General features: G+C 29.8%; 1 protein-coding gene across 4 annotated transcripts in view; it reads left to right on the forward strand.

The window, feature by feature from the left end:
- Positions 1–21,454, forward strand: part of LOC111620691 (alkyldihydroxyacetonephosphate synthase, peroxisomal-like) — a 126,742-nt gene that overhangs the window by 71,040 nt on the left and 34,248 nt on the right. Inside the window, exons 1-2 of one of the 4 annotated variants that reach the window (XM_023362668.1) lie at positions 3,660–3,676; positions 3,879–4,024. The exons of the other annotated variants lie outside the window; for them this stretch is intronic. Of the exons in view, the coding sequence (XP_023218436.1) occupies positions 3,930–4,024 (95 nt within the window). The 5' untranslated portion in view covers positions 3,660–3,676; positions 3,879–3,929. Of the gene's footprint in view, positions 1–3,659; positions 3,677–3,878; positions 4,025–21,454 lie in introns of those variants that run through there. 4 annotated transcript variants of the gene reach the window in all.

Below are 21,454 nucleotides of genomic sequence, written 5' to 3' on the forward strand. Positions count from 1 at the left end.
TTTTTTTTTTTTTTTTTTCTGAGGATTTCCTCTATCATGTTTTGCATTTGAATGTCACTTCTACGTTATACTGTTTATATCCGTGGCGAGCCTCGAAATAATTTTTAACAAAAAGAATTTTACTAGAAAGAGCCACTTATTAAAATTCCTAGTGGAGATTCTTAGGCATCTTAAAGACTTACTGATTTTAAAGACTGTAAGACAAGAATTTCAATATTTCCCGAATACTAATATTCTGTTAGATTTTTCAGATAAGTTAGAACAAATTTGAAAATTATATATATAAGCCTCCTAGATGAATATAGGCTATATAGGAGCCTGCTTCTATAATTTTAGCTATATTGCCAGAAGACATTTGAAATTTTTAATAAAATTCTTTTAGTAACTTTAACTTTTATAACTTTTAAGTTATCAATTTACATCAGTTATTAATGCTTGGGACTCCATTTAATAGAATGAATTTCACGGTAGATTGATTCTGTTTGTAAACGTAGGGACAACGAAATCAACCTCACAGGATATTTCTAATCGAAAAATTTGTAAAACACATTCACAATTTTATAAAAAATCTATCAATATTTATATTAAAAACAAATTGATATACAGTATTTCATGAAACGATCACTCGCTTTCGCGGTAACGTTATATTAATACATAACATTAGCGTTAACATATTAAAATAACTGTTTTTATTAGGACAAAAACACAAAGGAAATCCAAAAAGTATAAACCAATTCAAACAATTTTATGCTTATTGATGGTCACTGCACGTTTAATTTGAATGTTTATAAAAGCTTTTTAAATAAAAAAAATACTTTAAAATAATATTCTTTCCCTGACTTCTTTCTGCTTACAGATCTTGTTTCTGCAATCGCGGTTTCATCAGTCGCTCCATTTTTCTTTGGAACATAATCCTTCGGTTGGCAGGATTATGTCCCATCGTATATTTAATTATATATAGAACATATAGGCCTAGGTAATCAAAATAGACATTTTAAAAGTCAAATAGAAAATTTTGCTATACGGCAAGTAGACTATAACGATATCGTTTCAAGATTTAAAAGATGTACAGTACAATCTATTTATAATTTCTAGGCTAGCAACAAAAAAGGTCACGTTTTAAAAATCGAGAGTACAAAACAAGTTTTATGATAAAGACGTGTAGTTATAAGCGAATGTAGGTACTGCTGACAGAAATAATGTTTTTCGCTAGCCATCTGCAAATTGTAGATGTGCGATTTACAATTTGCAGATGGCTCGCGAAAAACTCATTCTTTATTTTATTCGTCAAGAACGAGTGAGACTATCGTTTAACTAATATGAATGAGAAATGGGAATAATTTCCTTTACTAAAAATTATAAGGAGCAGCATTAGATTCGAGTTTGGATTTATCATGTTGGCAGAGAAATGTCTTGCTGAGAGATTCTACTGTAGAAAGAAAAATGGAAGCTTTGCATATATTTTAATATAATCGTCATAATTCGAGCGAATAATGAAGTTTTCTTGAATGAATTTAACATAATTATATACGAAAGAAAAACTTCAGATCATCTCTCCGGATTTAATGCTGATGTAGAGGTACATTTAAATGTTGCAATTAATTTGTTGTTAATATTTTTAGAATTATAAAATTAAAATAAATCTGATTTAAACTCAATCAATTTATTTTATTCCATATTAGACTAATTTTTTCTGAAAATACTAAAATCCGTTCACTCATAATCGCTTCTAAAATACTATTAGAGTTTAATTAACAGAAAGATGTAAGCGTAGAGGACAGTTATCTCGGACTTCTTTTAATTAGAACGGACGAAAACGATGCTAAGAAGTATTATTATTATTGTGGTGGGAATGTCATGCTCAGCTGATACTGGTGTCAAGTGCTATGCCGGACTAAAGTCAAAGCATAGCTACCCAAACAAGTTAAACATTAAGCTGTGTTACTGGTTTGTGTGTAGGGAATTCGATCCCGGTCCTTATTTATAATCCCGGGATTTCGGGATTATACTTATTCAATCCCGGGATCCCGGGATTATTTCGGTATTGAGGGTTAATAAAAAAATAAGAAAATCTTACAGAAATCAAAAATCAAAATTTAGACAAAAATCAACGTATTTTACGGTATACACCTAGTTAATTTAATCACTCTAACTAATCAGACTTAGAGTCAGACTAACCAGACTTAAAATCAGTTTCATGTTAAATTTATTCTTTTTTAAGCATCACTGAGATCTCTTTAAACTCACATAAATTTAAAAAACCTTTATGTAACAAACTATGCAAATAAACGTTGAAAATTAACAAAAATCTCTCTTAACATCGACTAAANTAATTAGACACTTTTAATAGATTTAATTTATTTTTTAAATATTATTCTAGATTGTAATATAAATAATTTCTAACATGTATTAATGGTCTATATTTTACAGGATTTTTATGTGTTTTTAGCCTTATGTTGAATTTTAGTGTTCTATTATCTTCTTTCTTGACATATTTGATGTCTTCTTCTGTTATGTGTAGTTTTGTTTTTAAACTTTTCAATTCCTTGTCCAAAGATTTTATGAGATGGTTTAACACAGGAGTTAGTACAGTAAAACCCGTTAAGATGTTCTCGCCTAAGATGTTAGAATGTATATGGGGACATGATTTAGTTCAATCACTTTGACGCTTAATAACTATTATAAAATGGCAAAAAAGCTTACTTTGAGAGTAGAGACGAGTTTTATTTTTTATTTTTAAATTTTGAACACTAATAACGAGTAAAATATTAAGAGATATGATACATGACTACTTTTATGTCTTCACCCTGTCAACCTTTAATTAGGAACCAAAATTTAATAGTATTAATGCCTCTTTATATGCAAGCCACATTTCGTTTCTTAAACTTTACCCATTCTGAGATATTGTTTAATATCTCAGTACAGAAAATAAAGAAATTAAACAAATTAGACGTCAACACACACGCGCGCTAATTTTTCCCCTTTATTGACTTTTTTTGAGGGGGTTCGGGAGGTCTCCAAACATGTAGATTTGCAAAAAAACTTGGAGGGTCAAATTTGACACGATTCTAATACTTTTCCGTTCTATATAGGCCTACATAACAAGTTGGTAAGTAAAAAGGAGTCGGAGTCGGCGGATTTTTTGACGACTCCGGCTAAAACACCAAAACTCCACGACTCTGACTCCACAGCCCTGATTAATAAAGTAGTTTTAAGAAACTGATATTTCCTCCTCATTTCTTTATGCAGCGCTCGAGATACTCTTTACAGCGAACACACTGAAACTGGTTTCTAATTGGCCAACACTGCTCGTGAGTCATTTCGCTACACTCTCCTGCATAAAGAAACGCGGGGTTCCCCAACTCTAAATAAATAAAATATAAAAAAAAATTAATTTTTTATGAAATTCTTTGAGATAAATATTTTTTGTATTATTAACCGTAATTTTCATCGATATTAGATCTTTATGTGTTGAAGAGGCGGAGTAATATTTTTAAAATAGTTAAATGATCCCCATTTTACGAGTAATATTATGTAAATCTGAAGACTTAAAGGTAACAAGCAATTATTGGGGATAAAAACAAATAAAAAATTCCGTGAAAGTCCAGCAACAATATTGCCAGCTGTTTTTTTATTTTAAATGATTTAAAAACTGGATAAACAGGAAAACAGTAAGGTAATTTTTTTTTTGTATAATTTAGGACATCAATTTGCTTTTTCTGGCCTACATATATTATATAATATTATGTACTAATTCAAAATGAGATGAATTATTAACAAGAAACGGGAAATAGATTTCAAAATGCTTACTTCTAACATAATAACAACCGCTTGTTAAAGTTTGAAGCATAATGATAAGTCATTCTCTCATTGGTTAGTTGAGTGGCTATATAGGTTGAAAAAGTAAAGGTGAAGTTTACACTTTTAAAATGACTAGTAGTGAAAGGGTCGACACAATAAAACGTCATTTGATCCCTAAATGTAGGATAAATGAAAAAAAACAACCGACCATTCCGTGTAAAAGGTAAGTCTAATTAATTAAAATTTAAAATTTTATTAATTTATATGTATGCATCGTATTGATTAGATCATTTATTAACATTGGACTTTTAACAGTTCTTTTTTCTTTTGTATCTTTTTTCTTTTGTATTCTCTGACTATTTAAGAAAACTACAGTAATAAATCGATTAAAATAAAAAATGCTAAATGCTAAATTTTTATTAGATTTTGTAGCAAACACTAATATAAAACTTAAGTGAGTTTATGATTAAATCTATCGATTTTATTATAGTTAATAAATTAATATTAAAAAAAAATTGACAAACTTGGAAAACTTCATTTATATAATCTTTGATATGAAAACCATTTATTCTTCTACTCAACGAAAAATAATATTTGTATTAGTTATCATTATAAAATCCCCAGAATTAAAAAAATTCTAAGCATTTTTTTTTAATTCATAAACTTGCCTAACCCTCAAGATCGCGATCGTTTGAGAATTAATTCATTAACCGATATATGAAATTTTATTTTGTATTTGATTGGTAATGATCGTGAAATTTTAATAGAACCAGTAAAACATGTAGCCTTTCAAAATTAACTGGATTATTAGGTTACATAAGAAATAATAGGCGTTATTAAGATAAGCATATTACTATATTTTCATAATCTCAAAGTTAATTTTTTTTAGCTATTAAACATCTTAATATTTATCTCTAATGCTATTTTTTTCTATATACGAATAATCTATATTCAAACCGAAGTTATTTTAATTTAGAAATTTCATGTTTTGGCCTATTTTACATGTATTTATTATAATTTTATTATATCTTGATGTTTGATGGTTGGGGGTGTCTGACAATATCTGATTTCTTTCTGAAGCAGAAAAGAACTTGTTGTTCATAATGGCAAAACTTGGTCATCTACAACAATGTTACCAAAACTAAAGTCCCCAGGGCAAATTCGACCCGCGAACATAATGCACATCATTTAGAAATGATAAAAATAAGCTTACTTTATACATATATATGGATTATACAAAATATTCGTGGCCCTCCTACCTACGAAGTTATTCGCAATTTCGCCTTTAATCGATAAGTTCTGGCACCACTGATCTAGAGAATAATTAATAAAAATACGACTTTATTACTACCGGTCAAGGGTGAACGATTTATTCTTAAATGATTTTATTTAAAAATGATAACCTTTTATCATATATTTTATTCATGTATTCAGTCAGGCATGAGCATCTTTCTGTAATAAAAGGCCATACGACTCTATTTTGATGATATCAGGCCTAACATTAGGAAATTATAGATTTTTACAGGAAATTGAATATTATAAAAAATTAATTTTCAAATTTTTCGCTTATGTCCATATGATTTTTTATTCACTGAACACATACTTATTATAAATTTTCTATAGTGTAAATACGTTAGGCTCTAGAAAAAATTTCGAAGGAACATTAGGTTGTCCATGTTTGTATTAAGTATTTCTAATTGACGGCTCTCTTCGTGTCCATAAGGCGAAAAGAATTGAAAATAAAAAATAAAAAATTACATTTCAAATCAAACAATCTTAAATGTAATTTTTTTTACCAATTCTTTCAGCCTTGTGGGCACGAAGAGGGCCGTCAAACAAAAAAATATTTAAAATTAATGTGCTTACTACAATAACGTACAATAAAGTCCTTAAAACTTTTGAAATAAATTATGAATTAATAAATTTGACTATAAACATTGTTATATGTACTTGTATTTCTTAATGAAGCAAAGTTTATAATTATCATCAGATCTTTAGTTTGGAATTTGGATCGGAATTTTGGTTTATATTTAAGTTTGTTTTTTTTTTCCTTCTTATAATATAAGCTCCCAATATGATATGGATAATCTATGTGCAATTAACCTAATTTTTTCTTACTTTTAATCGTACACTCAATATGTTAACTTTCGTATTTTGTTGCATAATAAATACATACGATTTACAGCACCACGAAGTATCTTAACATTAATTAATATGAATATTTTAAAAATGTTTTCAGAATTCTTAATTTAAGCAGTTCTGATTTATGTTGAAACAATTAGTTGCAGGATCATATTTAAATAAGTAATATTTTTATTCGATTAAAGCTATCTTTATTGTTAGCAAAATAAATAAATAAATAAAAATAAAAATGATACATGAAAATTTCCATTTTGAAGTGATATACAAGTACGTAAAATCGTTTACAATATTATGTTATGCTTGTCGAGAGCAAATACATCAGTGGAAAGCATTTTCTCTCATTAATATAATATGGGTTTCAGGGAATACAGTGTATATAAATTTATAGTATAGTTATTGGTAATCCAAAAGTTAATATAAATTAATTGTTTAGAACTTCATAAAAAGTCAGTCAGATGAATGAAAATAAATTTTAAAAAATTAGAAATATATGTGAATTATGTTATTATTAATAGTTAATAAGTAGATTTTTTTCTAAGAACGATTGTTTTCTAGTATTTTTGTGTCTTCTTAAAGTAGTCATTTGCGAATTCTTTTATAAATAATTAATAAAAGAATTTTATTATGTTCTAAGAAAGAATTTTATATATTGTATTGTTGTATTGATATACAGAGGTATAACTTAATTTATATAATAATAGTATATGAGAAGTATAATGCAATTGTTTTTTTTTTTTTTTTCTGAGGATTTCCTCTATCATGTTTTGCATTTGAATGTCACTTCTACGTTATACTGTTTATATCCGTGGCGAGCCTCGAAATAATTTTTAACAAAAAGAATTTTACTAGAAAGAGCCACTTATTAAAATTCCTAGTGGAGATTCTTAGGCATCTTAAAGACTTACTGATTTTAAAGACTGTAAGACAAGAATTTCAATATTTCCCGAATACTAATATTCTGTTAGATTTTTCAGATAAGTTAGAACAAATTTGAAAATTATATATATAAGCCTCCTAGATGAATATAGGCTATATAGGAGCCTGCTTCTATAATTTTAGCTATATTGCCAGAAGACATTTGAAATTTTTAATAAAATTCTTTTAGTAACTTTAACTTTTATAACTTTTAAGTTATCAATTTACATCAGTTATTAATGCTTGGGACTCCATTTAATAGAATGAATTTCACGGTAGATTGATTCTGTTTGTAAACGTAGGGACAACGAAATCAACCTCACAGGATATTTCTAATCGAAAAATTTGTAAAACACATTCACAATTTTATAAAAAATCTATCAATATTTATATTAAAAACAAATTGATATACAGTATTTCATGAAACGATCACTCGCTTTCGCGGTAACGTTATATTAATACATAACATTAGCGTTAACATATTAAAATAACTGTTTTTATTAGGACAAAAACACAAAGGAAATCCAAAAAGTATAAACCAATTCAAACAATTTTATGCTTATTGATGGTCACTGCACGTTTAATTTGAATGTTTATAAAAGCTTTTTAAATAAAAAAAATACTTTAAAATAATATTCTTTCCCTGACTTCTTTCTGCTTACAGATCTTGTTTCTGCAATCGCGGTTTCATCAGTCGCTCCATTTTTCTTTGGAACATAATCCTTCGGTTGGCAGGATTATGTCCCATCGTATATTTAATTATATATAGAACATATAGGCCTAGGTAATCAAAATAGACATTTTAAAAGTCAAATAGAAAATTTTGCTATACGGCAAGTAGACTATAACGATATCGTTTCAAGATTTAAAAGATGTACAGTACAATCTATTTATAATTTCTAGGCTAGCAACAAAAAAGGTCACGTTTTAAAAATCGAGAGTACAAAACAAGTTTTATGATAAAGACGTGTAGTTATAAGCGAATGTAGGTACTGCTGACAGAAATAATGTTTTTCGCTAGCCATCTGCAAATTGTAGATGTGCGATTTACAATTTGCAGATGGCTCGCGAAAAACTCATTCTTTATTTTATTCGTCAAGAACGAGTGAGACTATCGTTTAACTAATATGAATGAGAAATGGGAATAATTTCCTTTACTAAAAATTATAAGGAGCAGCATTAGATTCGAGTTTGGATTTATCATGTTGGCAGAGAAATGTCTTGCTGAGAGATTCTACTGTAGAAAGAAAAATGGAAGCTTTGCATATATTTTAATATAATCGTCATAATTCGAGCGAATAATGAAGTTTTCTTGAATGAATTTAACATAATTATATACGAAAGAAAAACTTCAGATCATCTCTCCGGATTTAATGCTGATGTAGAGGTACATTTAAATGTTGCAATTAATTTGTTGTTAATATTTTTAGAATTATAAAATTAAAATAAATCTGATTTAAACTCAATCAATTTATTTTATTCCATATTAGACTAATTTTTTCTGAAAATACTAAAATCCGTTCACTCATAATCGCTTCTAAAATACTATTAGAGTTTAATTAACAGAAAGATGTAAGCGTAGAGGACAGTTATCTCGGACTTCTTTTAATTAGAACGGACGAAAACGATGCTAAGAAGTATTATTATTATTGTGGTGGGAATGTCATGCTCAGCTGATACTGGTGTCAAGTGCTATGCCGGACTAAAGTCAAAGCATAGCTACCCAAACAAGTTAAACATTAAGCTGTGTTACTGGTTTGTGTGTAGGGAATTCGATCCCGGTCCTTATTTATAATCCCGGGATTTCGGGATTATACTTATTCAATCCCGGGATCCCGGGATTATTTCGGTATTGAGGGTTAATAAAAAAATAAGAAAATCTTACAGAAATCAAAAATCAAAATTTAGACAAAAATCAACGTATTTTACGGTATACACCTAGTTAATTTAATCACTCTAACTAATCAGACTTAGAGTCAGACTAACCAGACTTAAAATCACTGTCTCATGTTAAATTTATTCTTTTTTAAGCATCACTGAGATCTCTTTAAACTCACATAAATTGAAAAAACCTTTATGTAACAAACTATGCAAATAAACGTTGAAAATTAACAAAAATCTCTCTTAACATCGACTAAATAGACTACTTTCATATAACAACCTAGTAAGTAGGTAGTAAAGTAAGTTTCTTAGCAAAAAGTATTTAAAAATAATATTAATCAGTCACATTTTTCTTAAATATAAAGAAAACTAATCTAATAGGAACATTCTAATTTGAATTGCGAAAATATGATCTGAGAAATAACAACGCATCCAGTGTCTCATCACCAAGTCTGCTTCTCAATTTGTTGCACATATATGCAGCTGCTGAGAAAACGCGTTTAGGTTTGATGGAAGTTGGAGGAATCGTTAGTAAATACTTATAAGCTTCGAGGACACGGGGAGGATGGAAGAAAACAGTCCGGTCGACACGGATCGGGATTGTAGGAGTAAAGGCTACAATCCCGATTGTTTCGATCATTGTAAGCATGTCTTTCTAAAAATAAACGCGTTAATTTTGTAAATTCGGTCTCTGTGTGAGTCTCTCAGCGTCCAGCAAACCACTACCCCGAAACGTAAAAAGACTTTCTCGCATCATCCTGACAGATCGCGGGCAAGGCGAGGGTCGTAACCTTTTCACCTAAGGTCGACCCCCCTAAGCGAGAGGCGTCGGGTCTATATTAACCACACTGGCAAAACAAGATGGCTGACACATTGACAGGTAAAACGCACTGAGTAGTGCTCTCGACTGCGCCAGAAAATCGATTGGCGCCCGCGAAAATTCAAAAATACAAAAATGAAGTATATTACCAAGTAACCCAGTGAGAACTGCTTGCCTATCATTTTAGTTGAAAATACAAGAAGTTTTATTCCAAGCAAGCATCGCAAGCCCGCTAGGTTAATTTCTGCTGCTTGCTTGGAATAAAATTTCTTGTATTTTATATTAAAATGATAGGCAAGCAATTCTGTTAAAAGCACTGGCACTGAACGTTTCGCTTAATGCAGTCTATTTTGCAACTTTTTTTTAAAATGATGTCAATCCCGAAAATCTCGGGATTAGGAAAACTTAATCCCGAAAATTTTGGGACTGAAAAGTGGTCGGGATCCCGGGATCCCGATTTTCGAGATTCCGGGATCAAATCCTCTATTTGTGTGTCAACATCTAAAAACTTTCTCACAATGTGACATGCAGTGGCGTGCCATCATTGGAAGCGGTGGATGCGCCGCTTTCCCTGTATTTTCTAAACAATAAATACATATTAATTTTAATTATATGAAAATAATCGCACAATATTTTATTATAATCGCATTATGTATCTTATTACAAATTTCTATACTATGCGTGAAAAAAATAAGATTGCTATTGTATATTCGAATATTAGTGACGGAGTGGAAGCGCTGTATTGTCAATATCCAAAAAGCCAGATTTGTCCATGCGCTTTACAGAATAACAACCTCACCCGGTTTAGCCGGTGGAAGCCTAGGACCTCGGGTTGATGCTACACGTATACCACATCCAATTCTATCCAGGACCGGTTCTGGGCTGTTAGCCGCCCGCCTTCTAGATATTTGGCCGCTCTCGCCCGATTACGTGAATCATGAGTAGATTTATAACTTAACCCAACCGATAAGAATTTACTGGTATGTTTTTATGATAGTTCTGTATAGTTGACAGGAGTTTAAAAAAATCCATTAAAATATTTGATATTTTTATTCCGCTCTCCGATTTTATATTACTCACGGATTTCAATGTTAAACCGGTGATATTACGATTTCGTATATCCAATCTTTAAGGGGATGTAGAAAAAAAGTGTACAATTCTTGTATAATGTTAAAAAATTAACTGTTACTTTGACAGCATCGTTTACAACTAAATTTAATGAATGAAAGCGATGCACGAGGTACAGAAAAAACTCTAGAATTTCTTTTCCTTAAATTTAGATTTATGTATCCGTTTGTCATAAAAATTTGTCTTTCCACTTTTTTCGCAAGACAACAAATATTCGAGTACAAAGTAACCGGTTTCGACTTATTTCTACTTAAGAAGTAGTTAAATAATTAAGCGATTAGGGAATTGGAGACATAAACAAAACCCTGATGAAAGAGCCGAAATTTTACTTAAACAAAAGCCTAACCGAACCAATCTCTAGCGGAGTACAGCGGGGACTGATTTTTTCGAAATATTAGATGTAATAAAGAGACATTTTTCCAGTTCTACGAGAGTGGCCGAAAAGTTGTAAATTTTGGAAATTTCCGTGGACAACACCTGGTCCTAAAACGAATTAGTTAGAAAACAAACGACGGACAATCTATTAAGTTTAACATATTTATACTTTTACAGTTATGGTGAGAAACGTTTAAAATTTAAAAGAACCCTGTCGCGTCTTTTGAGGTATATTAGTGATGCGACAAAAGAGTCATTTGAAATTGACCGGTATGGGCACCCTCGGGATTTGGCAGTCCGCGTGCATGTACAGTACAGTACACACCGTACACCTAGCAGGACCGTCTCTGATTCCACTCGTAGGGAGCTATTTGACTAAGTGGTTAAGATTTAAAGAGTAAAGAATATTTTATGTTATTTTTATGTACGTTTCATTACAAAGCTATATTTAATTATAATTATCTTTGAAACTATATTCATACAATTGAAGAATGTTTTGTACTATGTATGTATATCCACCACACATTTTATTTCAGCAAGTAAGTTTTTATAATTTTATTTTTTAATTTTAGCCCTTATATCGTGGCTAGCGATTCAGAATGTTATTGCGATATTGAAAATTTATTTTAAAAATGTTTTGGCTCGAGATCATATAATGAAAAAGAAAACATTATTAAAAGAGAAAGGTCAATGCCTAACTTAAATACAAACGCTTCAATAAAAAATTTGTTCGACATTTTCACGATAAAATGGCTCTGTAAATGCATAAAAATGCAAAAATTGTTTTGTTGGCTCGCCTACTATTTTCAAATGAAATTAGTGTGTGGAGTAAGAATGGCTTTGACAATTTAGCTGGCAAAAGACACGAAAAATCGTCGATTCTTTCGTATTTGAAGCAATTTGGAAATCGAAGCGGAATAGAATTTAACATTAGTAAATAATATTAAAAAAATATTGAAAATTATAACAAGGTAATTACGGCTAATAGATGTATTTTATCTAAATTAATAGATTTTATATGTTTTTATCAAAGCAAGAATTGGCATTTAGAGGGAATAGGGAATCTATTGAATCTAATAACAGAGGTAATTGTATTGAACTTGTTTATTTATTAAGTGCGTCAGATAAATAATCTATTAAAATACATTTAGAGAATTAACTGATTGCCCCTGGAAGTCGGCTTCTTACAGAAACAGCTTCCCTATCATCAATTGTCAAAGCACGCCACTGGGGATGTGTTCAATATTTCAGTTTTCTGTACTGCCATGTATATGTTTTTATTAAGGTTTAATGTTTCTAGACTTTTGTGTAGTGTATGTAGTATAACACCGTAGAAGAGAAGACAATAGGTGCAATAAATACCTTATCCATCCTCCATATGTCTTATTTGGAGTGTATTAATTGATTTTTTCAGTGTAGGAGCAATTTTTGTTATTAGTGTTTGGAATAGAGATGTCTATTATATCAGCGATCTTACTGCATTTGTCAACGAGAGAGTTGTCAGATATATTGTGATGAATTGTTTTATCTGTTATGGATGGCTCTATGGTATTATATTTTTTGTGTGTCATTTTCTAAAACTGCCTGTGGAGTATATGTATTTGTATTATGATACCTGAGTGTTTAATAATCTGTGCTTGTATGCAAGCTCTTGATTTATTATATTTGATGATTATATCTTTGTAAATAGTCTGTTTGTGCTATGAGCTTGCAACCAGGTTATATGTTGTATTGTTTCGGGCAGAATTTGGCATTTTCTGCAAAGCGATTTGTTAGTAATGTATCCATCAGGATATTTTTTCTTTAGTTTTAGTGTTTATGACCTGGCCTCAAATGGCAACCATAAACCCCTCAGTCTCTCCAAACAGATAACCCCTAGCCAGTCAGTAGTTTGACTCAGTTTTGTCAACATAGCTCTTAGCTGTCATAGTCATGCCTGCGATGAAGTGATTTTCGGACCCATGACTGCTTAGTAGTGTCTGTTTTATATGTATTGAGCTATGTCCAGGTGCTCAGAATGTAAGTTTAAAGGTGTGTAGTTACTGTCTACGAGTCTCCCTGACGCCTCTTCAGCTGGAATTTACATAAAAATACACTGAAGCCTATCATCCGTACCGAATACTATGATAATTGTTTTATTTATTAAATCTATAACTTTATTACCAATCACTCTCCCAATCCAAAGTAATAAACACTAGAACTTGAGCTAGAATCCGCACATTTGAAGGTTTTATTACTTTGAATTTATCGTTTCTCTAAGTTAATATACCGTATTTTCGAAATAACCGGCATGCCGGTCTATCCAGGGAGACCATGAAATCAGATATTTTCGTATGGTAAAAATCGGCATGCCGGTTTAAGTGAGGCTATACATCCTTCTCTGGAAGGCACATTAAAATATTAAAAATAAAACAAAAAACGAGTTACATCACGTAAAAACGAACGAGTTTTTATTCTAAAACTGTGAAACTGTCAGCATTATATCAAAAATTATGATTATATATTTAATTTCTTCATTTTGAGTTCTTTCTAACGACGTAAAATACTCATGGAATTCCGAAAGTGCTTTATGTGTATTTTATTGTTATTTTATTCAAAAACGCAAAAATAAACATTAAATTTTAGAAACTCGCTGTAAATTATCTCAGCTTACACCGATTAATATCGGCTTTGTGTAAAATTTGAGAGGAACGTTTTATTTTTATGGTCAAGTTAGATGGTCAGTGTATCCCATACTGAATAACTATTACTATTACTACTGGCAGCAAGTCGTTAATTGTTTTGTCTTGTAAACGAAAACTCTCTTTCTGATTTTAAGTCAGTCAAATTACAATGTTATTATTTTATTGTACTCGGAAGAATGTTTTCTTTGAATATTGTACTCTCTTCTCCCCTGCGGGGGGGATCTCCAAAAATCCTTTCTTAGCGTACTGTACATTCTCATGACGTACCCTAACTGTGTACCAAATTTCAACTTTCAACTTCTAACAGTTTGGGCTCTACGCTTATTATCATCATTATTATTATTAATCCATCTCGATTATATTATATCTCTGATCAAGTCTTAAATGGTACTGGCTTAACGATATTGTTCATCTCTTCTGGAATCTGAGAGAAATTTAACGAACAATTATTTATTGTGACATCGTCACAATTCCGGGCTGCAATTTTTATTTTGCAATTTAATTTGTTTAATTTAAAATATATGCTTTCCACCTCAAATTAGTAGTGGTTTGCCCCTATACATCATACTTTTCCTATTAGGCAGTGGAATCATGCCTTCATCTAACACCTTTCACATGAAAATTTTTGAACTGAAATAACGCGATTTCCGGTTTTTATCGGAAGTTTTTGTATAGTTAATTGGAGTCTTCTACACTTAATGTTTCTATATCTGATCTCATTTTTCATCTATCTCAGTTCTCGAGATTAAGGAAAGACAAACGGACGGACGGACAGATGACAGTGGAAATTTATAGATCTACAATTTTTCAAATTGCAGCCCAAAAATACTTGTCGAAAACATATTATTCTGTTGCTGAACTTCAATAAATTCAAATACGTTTTGAATATTAATGTTCATAACGAATCCATATTGTACCGTGACTTCCTTGTGAAAGTTGACAACAAATAGTGAAGTTTTTGTGCTTATATAAGTGAAAAAAAAAATACGAATGTTTACATTTATGTCACTATAGAAAATACAGGGTACTTATTTTGAATGATTTTTAAGTTACTTGTTTAATTTGTCACTTTGAAGTGTTTTTGAATAAATATGTTTAACCCTTTAAAATATTTTTTCATCGTATGTGCCACTCTTTCAACGAGTTATTTATGTCAGTCCTTTGTTATGTCACTTTTTCGTTATGTCAATCTTATGAAAAGAACTAATTTACAGCATTGTAAATATCTATAGTGTCTTGTAAATAAAAAGGTTATTTGAAATTTGAATATTATCATGGAGTTGTCATGTACTGTACATATTTTTATTTGAGCAAGTACTTAGTAATAGTCATCAATATACGTCGATATAAAATAATATTTTGGTTGTTCGGACATAAAATTATTGTGAATTAATCTGTTTAAAGTGATGAAATTCTTGGTATACTTATAATTGGAGTTTTATTTAATTCAATTAACATCTCTAACATATAAAAAATAATTTAAATAGATAGATGCCCTCATTTCTAATTATTTTGGTTTACCTTTTTCAAATGTAGGTTATAAGTGACTAATGCTGTATTTATTCTCCCACTGCGAATTGACCAAAAGAAACTTTACTGCTGTAAAAATATTTCAGAATAATTTTTTAATATTTGTTTTTTTCATTTTGGGTTAAATTAATTAGTTTGTACTTTTTATTGGGCTTAAACTCACTGCAATTGTAACTTATTATATCTTTATTATATTTTTTATTTTGATTTTAAAAATCTTGATTGAAAATACATAGTACATCATTTCTGGTTATTGAGTTATTAGTATAAATTATTATTTATGCTTGGATTTATTATAAAAATCTATCCAATAAATAAAAAGACAGTCATTTCCAAAAAATTTTTGTTAAAACCTTGGTCGATCACCTTTTATTTCCGTTAAAATTTCAGGATAAACTTCAGCGACCGGACCTTCCTTTTTAGACTACGCGGTCGCCTATAAACAGTCCTTTAAAACACAGAAATAATCCAATTTAAACATTAAAACTTGTAAAAAAGTTGAAATTGGTGATCTTTCGACGTCTTTGGGTTTTCATCCTTCTTCCGTTCAAAAATTTTTTGGAAATGACTGTCTTTTTATTTATTGGAAATTTTTACATCCAGCGAAATTTTTAAAAATAAAAATCTATAATATAACATTATATGTCAATGAGAAGCTAAACTTATTGCTGCTTTTAAGATAACCAATGGAAATTTGAATAAAACAACGGTATTTTAATAGAATAAATTAATTTCTAGTAATATATAACAAAAAACCTGTATTTGATTTGCATTAACGAAAACGAATAGATCTATATAATAGGTAAATCTGACCAAAATTATTTTTTTATTTTTATAAATAACTTTTTTACATTCTTTAAAAAAAAAAAGAAGTAAAATGTTTTCATGTACAAATACCTTAAGATACATACAGCACCTTAAAGTACCTTGCACTTGATACAATCAGTATAATTAAAATTTGTGAGGTTTTATTTTACTCTATTTCGAAATATCTGATCTTATAATACAAGTAGCAATAAAATAAATCTTATTAATATTCATATAAATTAACATAACGCACTCTTCATGCATGATTAAACAACTTTATAAATTGTTTATTAACTCAAGATCGCAATGAAGATATTTTATGTAGGTTACCTGGAAATATTACTCGCTACTTAATATTTACAGGTTACCTATATTTTACAATATTCTATATAGGTAACTTTAGTCGCATTTTTTAAAATGAAAATAATTTCTTCTCGCATAGCGATTATTTATAAATTTTCCTTACAGATTTTACCTAATTTTATGTTACTTTCCTTAAATTAAAATTAAAAGAAATTATTTTATAATTATCTGTATAAGTCGAAAAATAGGCTATCATGATTATTAGTTCGTTCAATGATATTTTGTCTTAAATTGTAATATATTTTTAATGAGTATTTGATTTTAATTTGCTGAGTTTTTCTTTAGAAGCGTTCATACATTTCTCTAAAATGAAGTAATCAAACCCGTATAAAAATACAAGCATAATTCCACAAATTATACGCGAAATTAATTGCTTCGATATCTATAATAATATAATTTATTATAATTTCCATTCATTTATGGAAAGGGTATTTAATTTTCAAACTGTCAATATTTATTACAGCAGGTGTTTTTTAGCTTAAAACAAAGATTACAGTACTTTTATCTTTGTTTTAAGGAAAACAAACGAGGTTTTAAGAAACAATTATAATCATGTGAAAATAATTGAAATAATACATTCATAAGTCGAAGTGAAAATAATCATAAAACTGTATAATTTTGTATGGATACAATTAATTTTATTTTGGAACTTGAATTTACGTCGTGTCTTACATTTAAAAATATATTACATATATTTAAATGTATTTAACTGGGACATTATTTTTAAAAATAAGTTAAATCTGCTCTTAGAAATGAATGGAAAAAGTAAGGAAAGTAAAAAATCAAAATACTAATACAGACAATTTTTCGCTTTTTTAAGGTAATAATTATAAGATAATAATTTAGGAAAAACTTTAATTAATTAATTTTTTTAATCATTGACTTTTGAAGATATTTAAACTATTCAGTAACGGATTTTACTTTAGGCTCACTGGCCTAGGAGTGCAATAGTTTGAGGGGCGCAAAAATTCAAAACAATAACAATGAATAAAAATGAAACAACAATAATTTGAAATAAATGAAAATAATGAAAAAATAATTTTTCGTAGAAACAATTCATAAAGGAATTAGTGCAAATTAAATAGGGACAAAATAAGACATCAGTCGAATAGTATTAATATATAGGCCTAAATATATTTTGCACGAACAGAGTGGTAATACTAATGACAGGCTTCCAATAACAGTAACCTCTGCCCTTTACCCGTATCTAAAAATCTATAAAAATAGAATTATTGTAGAATTAAAATTATAAAATACAATCATTCAATACTATTAGCTTGGGGGAGCTTGCTTATTGTAGGCCTAGGGGTGTTAAAATTTTAAATGCGCGACTGAAACTATTAATGAAATATTTTATTTTCATTTAACTTATAATATCTACTGAAGAAATTTACTATATTTTTCAAATTAATAATTAATTTTATTTATGAATAAATTATACTTGTACTTGTCGTTTTATAACTAGCAGATGAGCCTGGCGTTGCTTGGGAAAAAAATAACAACAGCAAAGATTAAGATTATTACATTATTTCGTACTTCTAACCCTTTTATTATTTTATAGTATTTGATTTAAACGTACAAAGGTTATCTTACGTAAGAATTTATCAAACCAAGTGTCCAATCTAACACATATAAAAATTCTTTAAATTGTGTACTGTAGAGTAATAAACAATTTTTAGAATGTATTAGCCACTCGATGTGAAACTCTTGCGTAAGATAACATTTGTTGTTATATGAATCAATACTATAATATAATGAACATTAAAAAGAAAACCATATAGAGTTTGGTAATTTTAGCCTACCGTTGTCACATTTATCGCGATACTCGATACTCGAATGGTACGAAATGACACAAATTCAATGGTCAAGTAGACAGGAATTGAAAATGTATCTTAAAAAATTTAAAATATCATATTTTTTCTTAGTATTAACTCTAAGAAACTACCATTCACAACCGAATATCAAACGGCCATCTGCCAACCAATCAAATTTCGCGAAAAACGGACCAAATATTTAAACTCGCTACCCTCGAAAACCATAGAAAATATATTTTGTGCTCGCCGGTAACTTCGTATTATGTAGTTTAAAGTAATTCGACCAAAAGTAGTCGTTCACCTCTTCCCGGAAGAGGATGATCAATGACTACTGATTAATACTGGTCTATCATTAATATTTGAAAAGCGATCAGTGATTTTTTAAACTTTTTCTGCCCTATAGGCACTATGAAGGCGTCTTTTTAGTAAGGCCATTATGGGTTCGGCCAGGCCCACAATGGGACGGCCGGGTGGTGAGGGATGGGACGGACACTCGAGCGATCTGCCGAGGGGAATGCATTCCAGGAAAGACTTTTATATAGTATGTAAAGCTAGCCCATATTTACGTGTTACTAGCGTGAAGAAAACTCGGAAAACTGCATGTGACCAGCCCTATAGCATAGATCTGCTGTTTTAATAGGCCATGTCAAACATTGATTTATTAATTTTGTACAATATTAATACAGTACTACAATAAAATACAATTTTTTTTGTGGAATTTAAATTTTTTTGTACATTAATACTATTTAAATTCAACTGGAAAATACAAATAACGTATATTTTGCTAGCTAACAAATTTCCTCTCCACTGACTGAAACATGTTTGGATTAGCGCGACACTAATGTATTTAATAATAACTTAAACATTTTTGGATTAGCATACAGTATTTCATCTCTGGAATATCATGTAAGTAAATTGAAAAAAGTAGAGGTAGTCCCCAACTTTCAAACACAATGCATTTCTAAAAATACATATAAAAATTAAATAGAATTATATGTTATCAAGAGAGTTCTGTTCTTAGAAATCTAAAAAGAAAAATTTTTAAATCTCAAGATAAAGTTTTACCTTTTCATAATGAATATGTTACAATGCATGAAACATCTTAAGTAAAAAAAAAAAAAACTAATACAAGTACAGTACATGGCCGGCGTTATTCACATTTAATAAATATAAATTCGACTATACAAAGATAAAACTTTGCATTTTGTCCTTCCTTTTCGCCGTTCACACCATCAGCAGTCCTTAAATAATTCACAAAACTGCTGATGGTGTGAACGGCGAAAAGGAAGGACAAAATGCGAAGTTTTATCTTTGTATAGATAAAATACAAAGATAATTTGTATTTTATCTTTGTATTTTACAAAGATAAAATACAAAGATAAAATACAATTTTATCTTTGTATTCCACGAGGTTCCACTGTATATCACACAATAATATATAGTGGAATATAATTCCACTGTATATTATTGTATAATATACAGTGGAACCTCGCTTAACGACCATAATTCGTTCCAGAATCTTACTCGTAATGCGAAACAATTTTTTCCATATAAATTAATGTAATAATGCGTTTCATGCCGAAAAAAACACTCAAATATTTTATGTATAACGTTTATTCAAAGAAAATTACAGTAATACCTCGACTTACGCGAACCTGGAGTTACGCGATTTTCAAATCTTGTCGATTCATCATTTGTTTGAGCGCCACGCAACTCTTGATTACTCACTCCCCCCACCATTATTCAGCTTACATGTTTGGACGTGTCGTGCGGAATCGACACATAGCTACAATTTATTTTATGTTATTTATTTCTGTGTTTGTTATATCTACGGAGACTTGAGAGACTCAATGTGGTGATTTCTTGTAACCATGAATGAATAAAAAGACATTTATTAGCTTACATACATCCCGACTTGGATTTTACACAAATTGCGAAATTATACCCTGACTTATGCGAATTGACTTATGTGGTTATCACTCGGTCCCACCTATCGCATAAGTTTGGGTTATTACTGTATATAAGTGCAGATCATTAACATTTAACATTACTACTTTTTGTTTGTACAGATAAGAGCATCTTTGATGCACCACAGACTCATTCGTTGTGCCATCAAAATTGTGCAAATCGCTAACTCAAAAGGATTGAGAACCACTAAATTAAAACAGTTTATTTTCTAAATTTAATTTAAAATTTTAAAATTTTGAAAAATTTAAATCAAATAAAATTGACAGCAAAATTTTAATTATGAAAAACTTACTCTTAAACAAAATTTGGTTTAAATTAAAATTTGGCTTCTTTTTCCAATGATTTATACTTATTTCTTATATTTTCTTTTGACTTGATAACTGATTTTAATTATAATGATAAGAGAAGTGTTTATTCCACAGCATAATATCAAGTAAATCAAAATTATAAATTTTTTGATAGAAATAAAAAACATAATTATACATACATACATATAAAAATATGTGCAAATAGAAACTTTTAAATTTTATTTTTGACTTATAAAATATTTTCTATATACAGTAAAGTATATTTGTTGTAATCGTGAAAAATTGTAAATCATATACAGTGGAACCCCAGTTAACGACCAAATCTGTTAACGAACTTTTATTTTGCAAAAATTTTGTCTCGGATAACTGATGAAATTTGGATAACGAACTTAACAGTTTTTTGTGTCAAATTTGTAAGCTTGCTGACTTTTAGGGGGGGATCAGTTAATCGCACGTCGGTGATGGTCTAGGGTCCATTTGTACATTGGTGGTGACGGAGGAGACAAAGATGAGAAGTATTTTACAGTGAAAATCATTTATTAGAACGGGAAGATGCTTACATATTTGAGGAAGTTGGAAATGGTTTATCTATAGTATTTTTTCCCGGCACTGAGGAGTAGCATATTGCTGGTCCTATGATAGTGCAAGCTGATCAGTCATAGCCCCAGAGCAGACGAGATGGGTTCACTCGATCACAGAAGCAATGGTAGGTGATGGAGCTGCGGCAACTGGAGTGGTCCGTGAGTTTCAACATGAATTTTAGCGGGCACAACTTTAGGCTTAATCCAGATGAAGATGACACAGATTAATTGCCGTAGAATTTTTAGGAGAACTGTGTTTTGACCTTGAGATTCAGTGTTTTTATAGTATTTCTTCCTTGAATCTCACCTTTTAATTGGTCCTGCATCCCATTCCACA

Source organism: Centruroides sculpturatus, unplaced genomic scaffold, assembly GCF_000671375.1.
Source record: "Centruroides sculpturatus isolate CEXI.00-Female unplaced genomic scaffold, Cexi_2.0 scaffold287, whole genome shotgun sequence".
Lineage (NCBI taxonomy): Eukaryota > Metazoa > Arthropoda > Arachnida > Scorpiones > Buthidae > Centruroides > Centruroides sculpturatus.